The following is an 18,700-nucleotide window of genomic DNA, read 5'->3' on the forward strand; positions in this document are numbered from 1 at the left end:
GTGACAGGGCACCTTTTTATCTTAAGGTCAAGAATTCGGCTTCGAAGGTTTAAAAATTAGAAAAAAAATATTCAACGGTACAATGGTGAAGAAGGTAATAGCAAACCACTGCACCAAAGACTTCTAGACTACTCTAGTCATATAATCATGACAGGACTGACAGAATATATTTTTATTAATCACAGAAATCAGACGCCAAAATTTAGCAAAAGAAAAACATCACAAAACCGTAAAGCTTTCCAAGCTGTAACCCTGAGAAATTTTTTTGATTAGAAATCAACATACAATGGCCTTAAAAATTACTATATGGAATGTTAAACAGTTGTTCTCGCCAGGAAGGTAGGACAACACCATACACGGAATGTAGAGACTGAAAATAGACCTATCAAAGACTAAATCTTGATGGCAACGAGATATCGTAATGCCATTAAAGAATAAAAAAAACAAAATGATGAAATATTGTCAATGTTAGTCCATATGTACAAGAGATGAGTCAATACTCACAGTCTTCAGTAGTTTTTATTGGTGTTAAATTTTGAATAGGAGTACAGGAAGTTAGAATACAATTCCGTGGACCGACCACAGAACAAAAAATTCAATTTTAAACTAGTTAAAGATCATCAAACGGCTCTTCAGTAAAATCCATCTCCAATAACCAAAATACTTTGTACATGTTATGAGAGCAGACACAAAAAAACATGGAAAGACTTATTATCCAAGGAAAGGTAGAAGGACGATGGGAACAAGCATGCACAGAGATAGAACGACATATCGGAGGAACGAGAAAGTCAGAATCATGGCGAATATTAAAAGCACTTCAACGAAATAAGACAGAGAAAACCCAGATCGGCAAAATTAGTAAAAACGAGTGGCAAGAATACTACGTAGAACTACTTACAGAAAACCGCCCCCAATTTCAGGAAGAGAATATAGAACATGCAGGAAATGGCGCATACGACCAGATAGAAATAAGCCTGGCAGAAGTTAAGAGAGCAATCAAGACATTGAAGAACAAAAAAGCCAAAGGACCCGGAGGAATACCAAACGAACTAATTAAAAACGAAACGGAAAAGTTATTCCGCATGCTACATAGAATGTTCGAAAGAGGACTAAATGGAGAAGAAATACCTGCGGAATGGACACAAGCATACATCACATCCATACATAAGAAAGGAAACAGGAAAAAATGTGAAAACTATAGAGGAATTAGTATAATATCGTCGGTAGGTAGACTTTACGGGAAAATTATTAAAGAAAAACTAGAAACTGAAATAATAGGAAAAATTGGAGAAGACCAAGCAGGGTTCACAGTAGGAAAATCATGCCTAGATTATACGTACACATTAGAACAACTGATAGAGAAGAAAATGGCAAAAGGTAGACCGGTCCATCTGGCCTTTGTTGATCTAAAGAAAGCATATGACTCAATACCTAGAGTCAAATTATGGGAAGCAATGAATGATCTCGGAATCCGACAAACACTAATAAAAGCAGTTAAAGCACTATACAAAGAAAACAAAGTAGCTATTAAATGTGGAAATAAAGCCTACAATCCATTTAAGACGACAAAAGGACTTCTAGAAGGCTGTGCTACGTCCCCTACTCTGTTTAAAATATTCTTGGAAAAGACACTCAAACCATGGAGGAGAAAGTGCGAAGGAATGGGCATACCAGTAAGAGACGAATACCTATACACCTTAAGTTTTGCCGACGATCAAGTAGTCATCGCACAAGATGAAGAAGATCTCAGCTTTATGCTCAGAAAACTAGAAGAAGAATATAAAAACAACGGAATGGAAATAAACTTAGAGAAAACCGAATACCTAACAACAGAAAAGAAGGATATGAGAAACCTAGAGATAGACGAGGGAAGACAAATAAATGGAACAGATAAATTCAAGTATTTAGGAACCATAATATCGAACCAGGGAACAACAGAAGAAGATATAAACAACAGACTGAGACAAACAAGAAACTGTATAAGACAACTAAACTCAGTGTTGTGGGATAAGAACATTACGATAAAGACAAAAAAGAGAATATATAACACCCTGACAAGAAGTATCCTGACATATGGGTCCGAAAACTGGACAATAAACAAGAGAAATAGAGGTAGAATAAGAGCAGTAGAAATGGAGTTCCTGAGGAGAAGCTGTAGACTTACAAAAAGAGACAGAATTGAAAACGCAGAGATTAAGCGGAGAATGGGAGTGCAATCAGACATAATCGACTATATAGAGGAGAAGAGACTATCCTGGTACGGCCACGTCAGAAGAGCGGACAGAGGACGCGGGATAAACAAAATCACAGAATGGAGCCCGATTGGAAGAAGAAAGAGAGGAAGACCCCGAAGGTCATTCAGAGATGAAATCGACGAGGCTATGGAGAAAAGAACCCTGCGAGATGGAGACTGGAATGACAGGGAAAATTGGAGAAAACGGTTGAGTGAAGGAAGACAGTGAAAACTGTGGAAATCCTTAGTAGTAGTAGTAGGTAGAAGGACGAGGATCACGAGGAAGATACCCAACAAGATGGATCGACCAAATTACACTAATAGACAAAAGACGTATGCATGAGTTAAAAGAAATGACCAGAAACAGAGATCTTTGGAGACGGACAATACACTACATCATGATGACCACTACTCTCCCTACGGGGGTCAAGAATGAAGAGAGAGAACACTTTATACAATCTTGTAAGTACACCTCAGAAATCGATCATTGAAAAGAAGAATGCGATTCCTAAACAATGTCATTAATGAGTAAATTCATTTAAATTAAGACTAATAAATTTGATAAGGATAATACAGCCTGGCCAGATTTAAGAAATATGTAAAAGCGAGTGGTTGAAATCAGTTTGAATTCCTAATTCCTAATTCCTGTGATGAACAAGAAAATGAAGAAAAAGTGAAAGAAAATATTTTAAAAAAATCATACCTTTCACATGCAAAATATGTTTCATCTACAATCGTATTGTTTTTATGATCTTGATGGCCGTTTTGACTAATATTATTGGTATTATTACTTCCACTGTTCTCTTGTACATCTGCTGTTGTCTCTGTTGAATTGTCCGATACCTTAATGATGTCAGCTAGTAAATCATCTTCAATTGTATGAACACTGTTATCCTCACTGTTTCTGGCATTCTTAAACAAGTTTTGAAATGAGTTCACACACTCAGTCTCATCATCTCCAAAGAGACAGTCTACAATTTTGTCGCAGTGGTGTTTCTTGGGCAAGCATTTATTGGAGGACCTACAGATGTAACCTGGACAATGTTGTAATGGGAATCTTGGAATAAATTTGTCTTCTCCTAAACAATAAAGTGTAGATAAAAGTAACTTAAAATTTAATGTAATTAAAATAAATTTAAATAAGCTGTGCCCATAAATGGGTAATAAATGTGTCCATATGGGTTATAATAAAAAAAATATTGTAAACTTATGACGCTAAATACCGCAGTAATTTTGCAGATTTGATAAAATATTATTGAACTAAATTATTTATTAAAATAACGCGATTTACGACGGTTCTCTGACGTAAATGTGACCGGGCGTGAATGTGAGTAATAAAGTAACGACAATTCGCGTTGGAACGCTTCTCCATTGCATCAGTTGCGGCGGTTAACGTTACGGGTCTTACTCAATAGTCTCACTAAAAATATTATGCATATTTGTGGTTTGAATCTGCGATATGTCGTACATATCGTCCTTTATTGTCGCGTAGCCATATTGAAATAAAAGATAAGACTGAGTAAAATAAGCCACATTTTAACTGAAGAATAATTGGTATTATTTATTTCGTAAGATGAGAGAGTGGTAAACCTGGCTCAAATTGTCGATGTCGGTTCTTTTGTTTATTGCCGATGAGTTTTTGAGGATCTCACACATTTCAATAAAGGAGCGTTTCTGATGGTTATTTTGTTTCGCCAGTATTTTGGTATTTGTGAAGTCAATGTGATGTTTGGTGGGAATGTCGTATTGTGCAAGGGCACAAGAGGGATTGGAAAGTCTAATGTCGATTTTGTGTGAAGTTATACGCCCTAGAAGAGAACGACTGGTCTGGTCAATGTAGCAGGAGTTACATTCTCAACAGGGTATCTGATAGACAACATTAGTGTGCTCTAACGAGTTTAGTGCAGTTTTAGACTTGGAGAATAACTTTCCAATGGATTTAGAATTTTTTAGGGATATTTTGACGGGTAAGTTTTTAAATAGTTTAGTAAGCTTGTTCATAATTTGTGGGAAATGGGGAAGAGAAGCATATTTTGTGGCTATATATATATATATATATATATATATATATATATATATATATATATATATATATATATATATATATATATATATATATATATATATATATATATATATAGTTCATTACAAATTGTAACTTGGGTTTGGAATTCATATTCTATTGTAATCAGATAAACATGTTTTTCTCCATTGTCACAACAAAGATAACAAAATGAAAATTCTTTTATATAAAATTAAAGAGAAAAATAATAGAAAATAAGAAATATTACTATGTGGTAGTTTATCCGTCTAGGCACTGTCATAGTACATAGTAAAATAATTAGAAGATATTTAGAATTCAGATAAATATTTTAAAACATGAACTTACCCATGTTTTTCCGCTATCCATCCGACATACTTCCCAACTTTCGTATAAACTCCCGGTTCATCGGGCCGAGCACATCCTTCTCCATGGCTAACAATCCCGGCTAAATACCACTGGTTGGGATTATTGGGATTTCTACACATTAACGGACCACCGCTATCGCCCTGACAAGCGTCTTTACCACCTTCTGATAATCCGGCGCATATTTCATCGCCTTCGCGGTCGTCCCGATGTTTACAAAGATCCAGAATCGGAACTTCCACTTCTCGCACATGGTCAGCTAAAAAACTCGTGTTATTATTTTGGAATGTAAAATAGAGCAACACATACATATCAGGACTTGTCGCAATATAAGAAATATTTTGGCAGTTCGTTAACATTCACCTTAAAAAAAATTATAGTATGGCGAACAAAAACTAGTTGCAAACACGCAGTACTTAACGAAATATTAAAATCGTCGATAGTTCCGGATGATTGACAGAAAAATGTCACTATCACAACCAAAAGGAAAAATAGTGTTATACTCTTCTCGTTGCAATAAATAAATAAAACAGCTATGAATAGAAATATAACAAAGAGTAAAAGGAGAAATAATGGTTGGACACAGAATGTAAAAAAGAAGTACAGTTAAAGCGAATATATAGACAAAAGATGTTGCAAACAAAAAATGATAATGATAAAGAAAGATATAATTGGCAAAGGAAATTAGTAAAGAAAATTTGCCAAACGAAGAAAAGAGAAATTTTAGAAAGTCAACTCCAATATATGGAAGAAAAATCTAAAAGGAAGGATATAAAATCTTTTTACAAAGATGTTAAAGAAATAATGAGAGGTTACAATTCAAAAACTACATACATTAAAGACAAAGAAGGTAATCTGATAGGAACTGAACAACAACAATTGGAGAGATGGAAACAATATTTCGAAGAACACATGAACGGTGAAATAGAGGAGGAAAATCACAATGAACGAGAATCAATACCAATGGATAGAATAGATATTGCAACACCAACTAAGGATCAGGTTGAGGAAAAACAATAAAAGCCCTGGAGAAACGGGATAGCAGCAGAAAACTTAAAATATGAAGGAGACTACCTGAGAGAAAAAATCTACAAACTAATATGTCATATCTGGAAAGAGAAAATATTACATAAAGAGTAGTGCCAGTCTATAATAAAGCCAATACATAAGAAAGGAGACCTGTCAAGTTGTGATAACTATAGAGGAATAGTACTCCTGGACGTTGCATACAAAGTACTGACAACCCTACTTAAAAGAAAAATAGAAGTGTAAGCAGAAAATATATTGGGCGACTATCAAGCTGATTTTAGAAAAAATCGATTAACTAGTGACCATGTATTTATGTTAAAACAGGTTCTCTCTGGGGCATATGAATCCGACATACCGACCCACCTTCTCTTTGTGGATTTTAAGGGTGCTTATGACAATGTAGGTAGATCAAATCTGATGAAGGAACTACAGGAGTTCAAAATCCCATCTAAGATAATCAGACTGGTACATATGACGCTTCTGAACACTACAAGCGCAGGAAGATTAATGGAAAGAAGAGTCAATCCTTTAGAGTTCAGAAAGGTGTAAGACAAGGGGATCCTCTAACCACTACAATATTTAATAAGAGTCACCAGTGTCTAGCCTATGCTGATGATCTTGTACTTTTGGCTAGGAGTAAAAAAGAATTAGAAAAAATACCTAAGAATCTTCTAGAAGCGGCAGGAAATATGGGATTACAGATAAATATAAATAAAACAAAATACATAGAGCTGAAGAATAAGCAAAAGAAAAGCAAAAAACTAAATATGGAAATTGCATTAGGAAGAGAAATTCTGGAAATTGAAGAGGTGGAGGATTACATGTATCTGGGAGTTCTTGTGACAAATAAATTCGAAGAAGAAAAGGAAATAGATCTACCAATAGCAAAGGGAAATAGGTGGGCAGAAAGTTTGCAAAGAATAATAAAATCGAAAGAGATATCGAAAAATACAAAAATTAGGCAGTATAAAACTATCCTGCGACCTACTCTAACGTATGGGTGCGAGACATGGGCCTTAACAAAGAAACAAAAACTACAACAGAAAATTGAAATATGGGAACGAAGAATATGAAGAAGGATTTTTGGAGGAAAGTTAAGAGAAATAGGATGGGAGCGAAGAACAAATGCTGAAATTTATGAAATGTTCGGCGAAGGGAAATAAGCGATTTTGTCAAAGCTAAAAGATTGCAGTAGCTAGGCCATCTTGTTAGAATGGAGCACAGTAAAGGGGTAAAGAATATAGCATGGAGAACACCGGAAGTTAAGAGGAAAAGAAGCAGACCGAGGAGAAGATGGACGGAAACAGTTGCGGAAGATCTACAAGAAAAGAAGATAGAAAATTGGAGAAAAGAATCTAGAGACAGAAAGAGATGGAAGAGAATTACTAAGCTATGGGCCTGAAACGGCCTGCTACAAGTTTTTATATATATACTCTTCTCGTTATACCGGGATTCGCCCGGACATTTCTGCGGCACTTAATCGCAGAAAAACAAATACAGATCAAGAGTTTTTAAACACACCAAAAATGGGGAGTGCGTTTGATGTCATTCGATAGATTTTTGAAAAATATTAAACATATGTTTTTTGGTTTTTCATTTAAAAGTGCATTTCTCGAGATAGACGGTTTCCAAAATTATCCTAGGGTATCAGGATAAATCGTTCTTTCCGATTATAACGCCGTTTTTTTTCTGAATATAGCGCAATCTATCAATAATTCAAAAAAATATCTCCAATAAAAGTTACTTATTTCTTCTTAACGAATCCATATCTGTAATAAAAATAGGAGTTCCTATTTAAGATTTTAAAGTTGACTACCCCCCCCCCAGCGGGATTGGAAGGGGGGGGGGTCGGGTTTGGTGTCATTCTACAGATTTTTAAAAAATATTGAAAACCTTCCCGTTTTTTGAGGCACACCCGGTATAAAAAAGCGATCAGATAAAGTTATATCCTATTTATAAATATAAAAAGTTAAATCAAAACACCACATTTTTAATACAGATTAATAGAAAGGATAACAAAAAGCATATTTGTAATTAAACGATTAAAGTAAAATCCATTTAATCGGTGTATCCCATACCAAGTATGTGCCTCCTAGTGGCAGCATACGGACAATATATTGGCGAACAGTGTAGTACATAAAGTAGGGATCCTGTCCCGTTACGTACATAAAACGGTATAAACATCGCCTGTTTGTTATTTTTCTTTAAATAATTATTTTATTCCAATTTCTGTTAATTTCTTATGTCGGTTTTACTTATAATTGAAGGGTAATTCTTTATATGTATCTTTTTTGTCGATTTAAAGTGGTGTTCTAGTTTCAAATCCCATTTCCGTTCTTAAATCTCCATTGGGTAAGTTGATTTCTTAATATTTCACCAATATTCAGCGCCTTTTTGATAATTTTATTATGATATTCTTTTTGACATAACTTGCCCTCGAAGCCATGTTTCGTTTTAACCTTATTAAGTGTTTATGTACCTAGGACCTTTTATTAACTTACCTAATTTATTTTAATAATAATTATATTCATTTGAACCTTACCATTTGCAAGTATTTTCATAAAATTGTAAATTGCAATACTTAATACCAAGAAAATATTTCAAATTTTTGCTGTATCTAACACAAGGTTCTTTATTTTAGTTTTTTAGGTGTTAATTAAAATTTTTCTCGTCTCCTTTTTTGGGTGGGACTTCCCAAACTACGTGATGCACTACAAAGAGTAAGCTGCAGTAAAATGGCCTGAAATTGCTTCATCTATATTCAAATAAAACTACAGTGAACACTATATTCAGCTGCATGAAGCAAACGAGTTATATTTCCAACTGCCTGAAGCCAGCAAATGATCTAATTACGTGAAACCAACCATACATTTTGCCATAAATATTATTTTCACATTTTATACAGCTTTTTAGGCAGGATTTGTATTTTTATTAATATTAGAATTCATTTTTAATGTATTTTAGATATGATTAGTTAATATCATGTTTTATTTGTCCCTGCCAAACTCATTTTTCAGATTTGCATTTAAGATAAGACGTCCTAGATCTGAGAGAGCCAAAATAATTGGCTCCCAACGTTAGTTAGAGTTATGTTGTTACAATGTTAGTTGGTGTGGAGTAATACTGTAACTGAAAAGATGAAGTCTGGAGGATCTGGAGAAAATCCGAGTGAGATATAGAAAATAGTGGCACAGGACTGACAAACATAGAAGGCCATGGTAAACGCAGCAAATACTCACGAAGAGTTGTAACACCATTGATAATGATAATGATAAAATAACTTCAGCCTAATTTTAATCAGAATCGCAAATATTATTGAATGATTAATGAAAAGAAATAAATTATCAAATAAAAAAGCTTCAGTTGTACTTCCTATGTAATAAATTTAACACTTACGGTCAGCTCCATGTTCTATTGTAGCACCCCATCCGACTGTAGTGCAAATAGTACCAGGTGCTGGTCCAGAAGTAAAGTCTCGCCCGGCCGTTAACTCTGATGGTAAACACAATGGTCGAACATATCTGTTAAATCTTACTGGTGCCGAAAGTTTCATGAGAGCTATATCGTTTTTAAGTGTTCCTCTATCGTAGTTTTCATTACTGATAACAACAGTCGCCCATCTGTGCTGTTCCATTGGAGCGAATGAGAATCTTCGTAGCGTTCCTGCTTGGATTTCAAAGTAGAATTGCCAATATCTGAAAAAATTACGCAACAAAGAAAAATCAGCACGAAAAAAAATAAGAATATAACGCATTATATTGTAAACATATTGTAATATTTTTATTTATTTCTTCTAACAATATGTATAGTGATGGTGCTTGGTGGTTTATATCAAGTACAAAGTCTCCTTGTATAGATACATATACATTATACATATATACAGTGCTAGTCAAAAGTCCGTTCCCCCCTCGTATCTTTTGAACGGTTATACTTAAAATAGTGAAATTTGGAAATAACGTTTTAACAACCTATTGCTCCTGCGCACAATTATGGTGCAGTAAGACGTTACCTAGATAAGGAATATCGTGGTATATGGATTGGACGACGAGGTACGATAGAATGGTCAGCTCGGTAACCGGACCTCACACCATTAGATTTTTTTCTATGGGGTACTGGAAATCTAAAGTTTACGCTACAGCAACCGATAATATTGACACTTTGAAACAACGAATTGTTGAAGAATGTGGGGCAATTTCCACAGATACATTTGAAGGAGTAAGGCAAGAGTTTGGAAATAGGATGCATTACTGTCAGGAAGTAGATGGAGCACATTTTGAACACTTACCTACTATATAAACTGGTTGTTAAATATTTATTAATTAAATAAGAAGCTACAATTTTAATATTTATTTAATTAAAATGAGCTTAAACTCAAACAAAATTATTATGACAGAATAAGTATTTTTAATACCTTTCAAACGAGGTAGCACTTGCCATAAGGTCCCATTTAAAATTATCTGTCACAGTGGCGCTGTAACGTCATCTACCACTATTACGTCACTTGTTATGACTAGTTGAGAAGCCTACATCTGTTTATTACTTACATCCCTTTAAACTTTTACTATTATAACAATAACCGTTCAAAAGATACGAGGGGGGAACGGACTTTTGACTAGCACTGTATAAATATAGTGTAATGATGTATTATTTGTGAATGATGAGCAATGAGTATTTTTAATAATATAATATATAGGGTTTTTATCGCGGTTCTCAAAGAATTAGTTTGTAAGTACTTTTTTAAATTATCTTTATTATATCTATTATGAAACACACATATATATCTAACCTAGACAATGTAAAATTGAAACAAACTATCTTCAAAATTGAAATTGTTATGACACTAACTAAATTATATTAACAAAATTTTGTACCTTTCTGTCACTGAATGCCTAAATGAACTGTTTTCCACTATATAGATTCTAATCACCACTCAATGTCTTCGTGCTTCGGTTATCCTTGTTTTTGTGAAATTACTTTTTCCAATTATCAGCTTCCACCAATTTAAAATATATTTCTTCTTAAGCATTTATAAAGCACCAAGCAAACCAGCAAACAGCATTTATATTTATTCTTCTTTTCAATATACCAATATCCAATCACCAAATATATTATATATTTATATTTATTCTTCTTTTCAGTATACCAATATCCAATCAGCAAATATATTATATAATTTTAATTTTCAATTAATACTTCTTGCATTATCCAATCACCATTTATACATAACATAATTTTTAATCTTCAATAATATTTTCTTTATACTGTTTCTTAATCTTCATTTAACTCACTATATTGAACAATTGGACCCTCTGACTATCTTGAACTTACTGTAACTGATTGACTGACTCTAACTAACTTTCATACTAAAACTGGCCATCTTGAATCCAAATCACCGAGTATTTATACCTTTTCAATCTTCCAGAACCATCTGGTAAGAAATCCTATTCGATTTTGTTCTATTTCCTCTATATGGATGTTCTGGAAAAAGTATATGTTCGATCCACATTATTCGAGAATGTTCTACCGTAAACAAAGGTCAAATTCTGTATTCTGGAGAATTCTTTAATTTTCTATTGATAATTTTGTTGACATTTAGGCTTTTCAGATCAGAATATACACTTAAATCAGTAACTAACACTCTAATTTAATAAACTACACATTTTAAACAACATATTATTATAATCCCACTTTATATTCGTAATCATTACTTAAACGTCACTTTAAAGAGTATTTTTGGTTGCCTAGTCACATGGCTCACTTAAATATATCTACAACATTATAATTACTAAAATAAAACTTTTTTTACACTTATTACATGCTAATTTCTTAAAAATGCCCTCACATAAATAATTTTTATTAAATTCTCTAGTATATAACTTCTTAAAATAACCAAATACTTTTTATATCTAATATTATCTAGTATATAATTTATAAATTATTTTCTTTAAACACCAATCATCTCAATAGATATATATATATATATATATATATATATATATATATATATATATATATATATATATATATATATATATATATATATATATATATAAACACAACCAAACTTATATGGAATCTTGTGAAACCAGATCCTCATCATTTTTCTTTCGTTTGGAGATAGTAATGTCACCATTGCCTTAGCGAGCATACTGTTGTAAAAAAAATTTTTCGTCTAATACATTCGACATTTTACTGGAATTTAAAATTTACATTGTGCTGACAGTTGAGGTTATTTTGACAGATATGACAGTAAATCATTTTAAATATATATCATATATCATATTTCTTTTGAGGCTAATTGGTAATTGGCCCTAAGGGTGTTTCGCAGTGTTCCAAAGGTTGCCCACGGTAAAGTAATTTGTCTTTGGATTTCGCATGTTTGGTTATCCCTGGTGATTCTTATTTCATGACCCAAATATGTATATTTCCCCACCAGTTCTACCACTTTGTCTTGGATAGTTAAATGGTTATTGGGGAGCATATTTGTCATAAACTTAGTTTTGGTCAAGTTCATTCTGAGGCCCACCTTCGAACATGAAAAGTCCAATTCATTTAACATATCTGTGGCTTCTCCTAAATTATCTGTGATAAGGACAATGTCATCTGCGAAACCGAGATGGTTACGCTTTTCGCCGTCTATTGTTACTCCTCTGTGGTCCCAATTGAACATCTTAAAGGCATACTGTAATGCCGTTATGAATAATTTCGGTGACAATGTATCTCCTTGCCTTATCCCACGTTTTATTTTTATTGGTCGGGTTTTATCGCGTATCTTAACAGTCATAGTGGCATTTTTGAAAATATTGTAAATAATTTCACCATACCTATGGTCAATCCTGCTGTTATTCATTGCTTCTATAGGGCTATCTATTTCGATTGTGTGGAACGCTTTATTAAAATCTATGAAAGTGAGGACAAGAGGTTTGTTGTATTCTATAGACTTTTCAATGAGTATCTTTACTGTATGGAAGTGATTATTGGTACCATAATTTGATCAGAATCCTGCCTGCTCTCTCGGTTGGTAGCAATCTAATTTTTTCCTCCAATCTTGATGTCACTAACCTAGTAAAGTAAAGTAGCCTAGTAAAGAGCTTGGATATGTGGTTCAACAGGCTAATAGGTCTATAATTTTCTAGGTCCGTTTAATCTCCTTTTTATGCAAAATGGTGGTTATAACATTGTTCCATTCTTTGGATACCTCTCTTTGCTGCAAACATAGATTAAACAGTTTCCTTAATCTATTTATTAGAATATCTCCTCCATTTACAATAGCTTCTATTACAATTCGATCCTCCCCTGGGGCTTTGTTAGTTTTTATTTTTCTTAACGCTTGTCGAATCTCATCTACCTGTATTTCTGGCATTAGTTCAAAACGTTGATTCTTGATCTTCTTTGAAATGGCTGTTTGTGTTTCTGTTTGATCTTATCGTCTACTTCCATATAATTCCTGGTAACTCTTCGACGATATTATTTCATTTTGCTTGTTTCTTAATTTATGAATTTCGAATTTCCCATTCGTTAGCTTTCTACGTAGAACTTTAAGGCTGTTCTTTTCCTCTGTAGTGCGTTTAATATTATCGGTTTTAAATTTCCTTAATCTCTCCTGATTGCCTTTGAAACAGTTTTATGAAATGAGATAAAGATAAAGACTGGTAATTAATGAAGAACTAAAAGGAGTTAATAAAAAATAATAGTATATATGGAATTCATCTGCAAATAATAAAAAAGTGTGTAGGTAGTCGAAAAATTTGAGCATAAGACACCGAGATTTTCTCCTACATACCATGACATGTCGCATCGCTATCGCACAAATGCAGTGAGTCATTAAAGTGTAATATTGCGGCGGATGCCATTTCTTTTAATGTCAATGTAACGTCCAACAATGGCCCATAAATTCAGGTTAATGTCTATTCGGGTATAAGCGACATCGGCATGGGTTCTTGGTCGAAAACTTGGCATTAATATTAATACAGGGGTAATTGGTTATTCCAAGAGAGTGCTCGGCTTGATAAGAGCCGCGCGACTATCTAAATAAAACAAGACATGCCGCGGAATAAAATAAAGGTGGTGTCTTAACTTACAAGTATTATACACCATGAAATATACTCTCGAAAATGAACGACTAGGTTAGAAGTCTAGATGGAATAATAATATATAACAAATTATTAACATAGTTTCTAATATAGGCTTCGTTTTGTCATGACAATGAAAGTTTCTTTACTATTGATACCATTTTCATTTTATTTATACGGTATGATGGAAATTTATGGAATAAATTTATTATTTCAGAAAAAGACGACTTTTAAAAATTATTAAAACACCTCAATTTTAATTTTTGAATGGGCATCAATTGCTATATATGTGTTGGATATTACGCCATCAGTGTTGTCGTAATGACGTAATATACGGTTTTTTAAATACAAACCGAGGTCACGGAGTACCTCATTTGAAAGGTCTCCTTATTGTCTTTGCAACGATCTACTATTCGAATATTTATTTCTACAGGGTTAACCAAAAAATGTACTTAGTTAAGTAAAATGGAATTACAATAAAAACTTATTCACTTTAGTAAAACTACAGCAACAGAACGGGACTACAATAATATTTTTCCACAGATCTGGGAAAAAATGAGGAATTTATAATCATTTTTACAAGAGTAAATTTCGTTAATATATTTAATTTTAATTATTTAATTTCTTAATTTATTTTTTCCCTAGATTCTCGAGAAATTTTAAAGAGAATTCTAAGGTTCATTCTGGTCATTTTTGTCTCTTTTTGTGGTGTGGGTAAAACATCTCGTCGGATCGTGACGTAAGATGGCTCGTTGAAAAGGAGAGGGAGTGCCGAATACAAAGACGTAGAAAAACAAACACAACTACATTAGCAAACGTGCACAATATCATATGTTCGTAGTTATTGAACCGATTTTGACGTATGTGGCGTCAAATAAAAGAGGAGGGGGTGGAGAATACAAAGACATAGGAAATTTAACGTGACAATATTGCAAAAAGGACATTACGTTGTATCTTCTTTGTTATTGGTCCAATTTAAGCGCGTGATGTGTCAAATGAAAGGAAAAGGGTGGTGAATACAAAGACATAGAAAAAAGACAGGTAAGAACATAAGCAAAAGGGCACAACATCATATCTTCATATCTATTGGATAGATTTTGACGTACGAGGTGTCAAATAAAAGGAGATAGGATACTGCGGGCAACAGAGAAAAATAAACAAATAACAAAATGTTTGGTTATACACATTTCACAATTCATAGCAGCAAATAATTACGTAGTTGTTAGTACTAACTTCAAGAGAAAAGATATTCATAAAGAAACGTGGAAAATACTAGAAACCAACGAAGTCAATCAAATTGACCATATCGTCATCTCAAAAAGATGGCCGACATAACTAATGTCAGAAGGTACCGCAGGGCGAACTTTGGCCCACTATTTTGTGGAGAAAAATTGCGGCAGAAAATAGCAACAGTGGCAAAACGGAAAAATGGTCGAAATAAAAATGGAATGTTAAAGGATTTAAAAACCCAGCAAGGAAACAAGAAGATTAAAATGTTCTCCAAATAAACCTTAACGGAACCAGAGAAGCAGATACTGACAATAGAAAGCTATATCATTCCACGTCTGGAGGCGTTTACATATCTGGATACAAAAATCAATCAAAAGAATTTTAAAAGAAATTAGCAAAATTAATACACGTATTTATAGTGGGAATCGTACATACTATGCTAATAATGGAGTGATGTCATCGATAGTAATACCACTAGTGATTCAATTTTTGCGATAAGTCTGTCGATTTACTTCTAAACGAAACTGAGTTGCTTGAAAACCACGAGTCCGTAGGACGAGTGGTGTTTTCTTTAAGAAACTCAGTTGAGTTTAGAAATAAAAGACAGACTTATAAGCTAAATTAAATCACGAGTGGTATTTTATTAGACTATTTCATGAACAAAGTGATAGGTCAAAAATTCAGTAGAATGAGAGGAAGGAATTTAATAATAATACATTTGATCTAGGTAACCCAAATCTACCCATTTTTTGAATAATTCACAATTAGTCATAATCATGAAATATTTATTATAACTATAAATAACTATAATATTATAACTTTTAGAATGAATGCTAGTCTTTCGTTGTTATTTTCTGCATCTAATTTGTAGTTGCGATCCACACAGAACATCATAAATTGTCTCCATATATAAGATTTAGATTTTCTTGTGTTACTCGGTATATTTTCTTCATTGTTTTGGTTTATAACTTCGTTTGAAGTACCACCGAAACGACTCATTTTGACGTATACAGCTACAATAATTTTTTTGGCAAACGTCAAACTTTGCTTTGCGATCGGTATCCATGGTTACGTCGTTGAAAACACGAAGCTGGTAGACCAATCAGAATTGAAAGACAGTTGGTGTTTTCGCGATAACACAAGCTGTCTTTGGTTTGTGATTGGTCAGATTATGTGCAAATTTTAAGATGAGTGAAATAGTCGAAGTAATTAGAGAAATGAACCAAAATGAGTATCTACAGAACATTAATTAGACCCGTAGTCTATGTTTGTGAGACCTAGGTAATGACAAAAAAAAGATAAAGCGCAACTCATTCGAGAGAAAGATACTGAGAAAAGTACACGGCCCGGTGCAAGTGGAAGACGGTATATAGAGAATCAGGAGAAATGACGAGATTAATGAAATAAATAAAGAGCACAATATTGTAAAATTTGTTAAAAGTCAGAAACTGTCATGGCTGGGACGATATGTCAAGATGATATAAAGTCAACAAAGAAAATATTACAGTTAAAGATGCTAGAAAGATAAAAAAAAAGAAAGACAGAACGGTATGGTTGAATTACGTGAAAGACCAACTGTTTTCGGACTTAATCCAACCTTGCAATAATGCTCCTACCTCTTTCCCCTCGCTGCAACACTGCGCTGTCCAAAATTTAACTCTATGAAAGATTGCACACAAAAAGCTCTCTCTTACGTTTCAACTGCCGAACAAAGCAGCCACACCGGTGTATTAACTGATCACCTATTAATTACTGTAAGTTATAATATTTCTTATACAAAAGTAGAGAGCAAATAAATGGTAATTGTATCATCTATCGAACTATTTAAAAATATACTGTTTATAATTGTAATACATTTCTACTGAGTAAGAAGTAGTTTATTTAAATCCATACAACAAACAGTACCATCGGTTAATAGAAATACACCAAAAGTCGAACAAATAATCTGAAGTAAGACTACCTAATTACTTGTACTTAGCCGAAATATTTATTCAGCTACACTTGGACGATGTTCCCGTTCCAAACTGAAAACTATAAATGTAGGCAATGCAGGCGAAGGGCACAAGGGAGGTCTGAATGAAAGTGCAGAGCGAGACAGGAAAGACGCATCCAGTGTTATGATGCCACTAAAAGAAAAAGAAGAATTTCTTTAAATTTGTTTTAATTGGTTTGAAACACTATTAAATACAGTTTTCTGAAAACCGCCTGCGCACATACTAATTTTATTAGTCTATTCTAAGTTTATTAGATTTTATTAGATATAATAGATAATTTATTAGATAAGTCTATTAGATATTAAAGTTACTAGATTTCTGCATCATTTGTACAGATGTACAATTATTAGGTAATGCCACATTTATTCTGTTTTGTTTCCAGCAATATATTTGATAAAATATATTGCTGCGATTCTATTCTCTGGAGTCGAAGATATGCACAAACAATATAGAGGAAAGTAGCCTAATTTCGGATAGTGTCTTAATTTCGGATAGCGGTGTATCTAAAAAAGTTTCTTTATTTGCGAACAGAAACCTATACGTATGTCACGCTGAATACCACAGAGAACATTATCTTAAATTGTTTAGGTAGTAGAGCTGCTCCCCGTTAGATGGCAGTGCCGAAACCACCAAACGTTATTGTGCAGTTTTTTTTCGGTCGTATTTCAAAGCCTATTTTTTCGTGTTTTTATTCCTGTTTGAAGTTTGATCTTTTGGCAGGGGTAAGCTAGAAACCTGTTTTATTTGATTTTGCTACTAATTTAAAGCAGATTTTAATCACATATAAATTAGAGAGCCCTAACCTTAAAAATAAAAAATTCCTAATTTCGGATAGTACAAGTCCCATAATTTCGGATATCCGAAATTAGGAACCTTAAATTGATGATCATGTTAGCATAAAAACTTTTGTTTCTTTTCAGAAGAAAATGCCAAAAACAAGTAAAAAACATAAACAATGGGATCCAGACCGAATGATACGTGCTATCCGTGCCGTCAGGGGAAAGGAAATGGGGTATCTTAAAGCCTCGAAGTTATTTGCTGTTCCGAAATCAACTCTGGAAGATTATGTTAAGCAAGAAAATAAAACTCCGGAGCAGTTGGTTGCTGTTAAAATTGGAAGAAGACCAGTACTTTCTGCAGAAATGGAAGCAGATTTAGTCTCGTATTGCCTAGAAATGGACCGGCGATTTTACGGAATTGGGACCGCTGATATCAAGAGACTTGCATATCAAATAGCTTTACGAAATGGTTTTCGTCATCCATTTGCCCATGCCGAATCTGCCGGTAAAAAATGGTTAAGGGGATTTATGAGGCGAAACGCAGTTTTGTCCCTTAGAAAACCACAAGGAATCTCGAAAGCCCGAATTAAGGGATTTACCCCAGAAAATGTCAGCAGATTCTATGATCTTTTAGAAACGTCAATGGAAAAAGTTAACTTCAACCCCGAAAGAGTTTATAACGTTGATGAAAGCGGCATAACAACGGTTCAGTCCAAGAATACTCGTGTTATAACATTAAAAGGAAAAAAACAGGTTGGATCTGTTACCGCGACTGAAAGAGGCGCATTAGTTACTGTTGTATTTTGTATGAATGCTGCTGGTGGGTTTGTCCCTCCATTATTCGTGTTTCCAAGAAAGAACATGAAAGTGGAATTATTAGATGGATCGCCGCCTGGCTCTATTGCAGCTTGCCATCCATCAGGTTGGATTCAGCAGCACATTTTTTCAGCAGCAAG

The 18,700-nt window shown here is 33.6% G+C and overlaps 1 protein-coding gene across 1 annotated transcript in view; it reads right to left on the minus strand.

Moving 5' to 3' along the window:
- The window catches only part of ndl (serine protease nudel), an 87,740-nt gene that overhangs the window by 31,248 nt on the left and 37,792 nt on the right, over positions 1-18,700 (minus strand). Inside the window, exons 7-9 of the mRNA XM_072528248.1 lie at positions 9,066-9,364; positions 4,623-4,899; positions 2,937-3,377 (exon numbers count right to left, since the gene is read on the minus strand). Of these exons, the coding sequence (XP_072384349.1) occupies positions 2,937-3,377; positions 4,623-4,899; positions 9,066-9,364 (1,017 nt within the window). The remainder of the gene's footprint in view (positions 1-2,936; positions 3,378-4,622; positions 4,900-9,065; positions 9,365-18,700) is intronic.

Source organism: Diabrotica undecimpunctata, chromosome 4 (genome assembly GCF_040954645.1).
Source record: "Diabrotica undecimpunctata isolate CICGRU chromosome 4, icDiaUnde3, whole genome shotgun sequence".
NCBI classification, from domain to species: domain Eukaryota; kingdom Metazoa; phylum Arthropoda; class Insecta; order Coleoptera; family Chrysomelidae; genus Diabrotica; species Diabrotica undecimpunctata.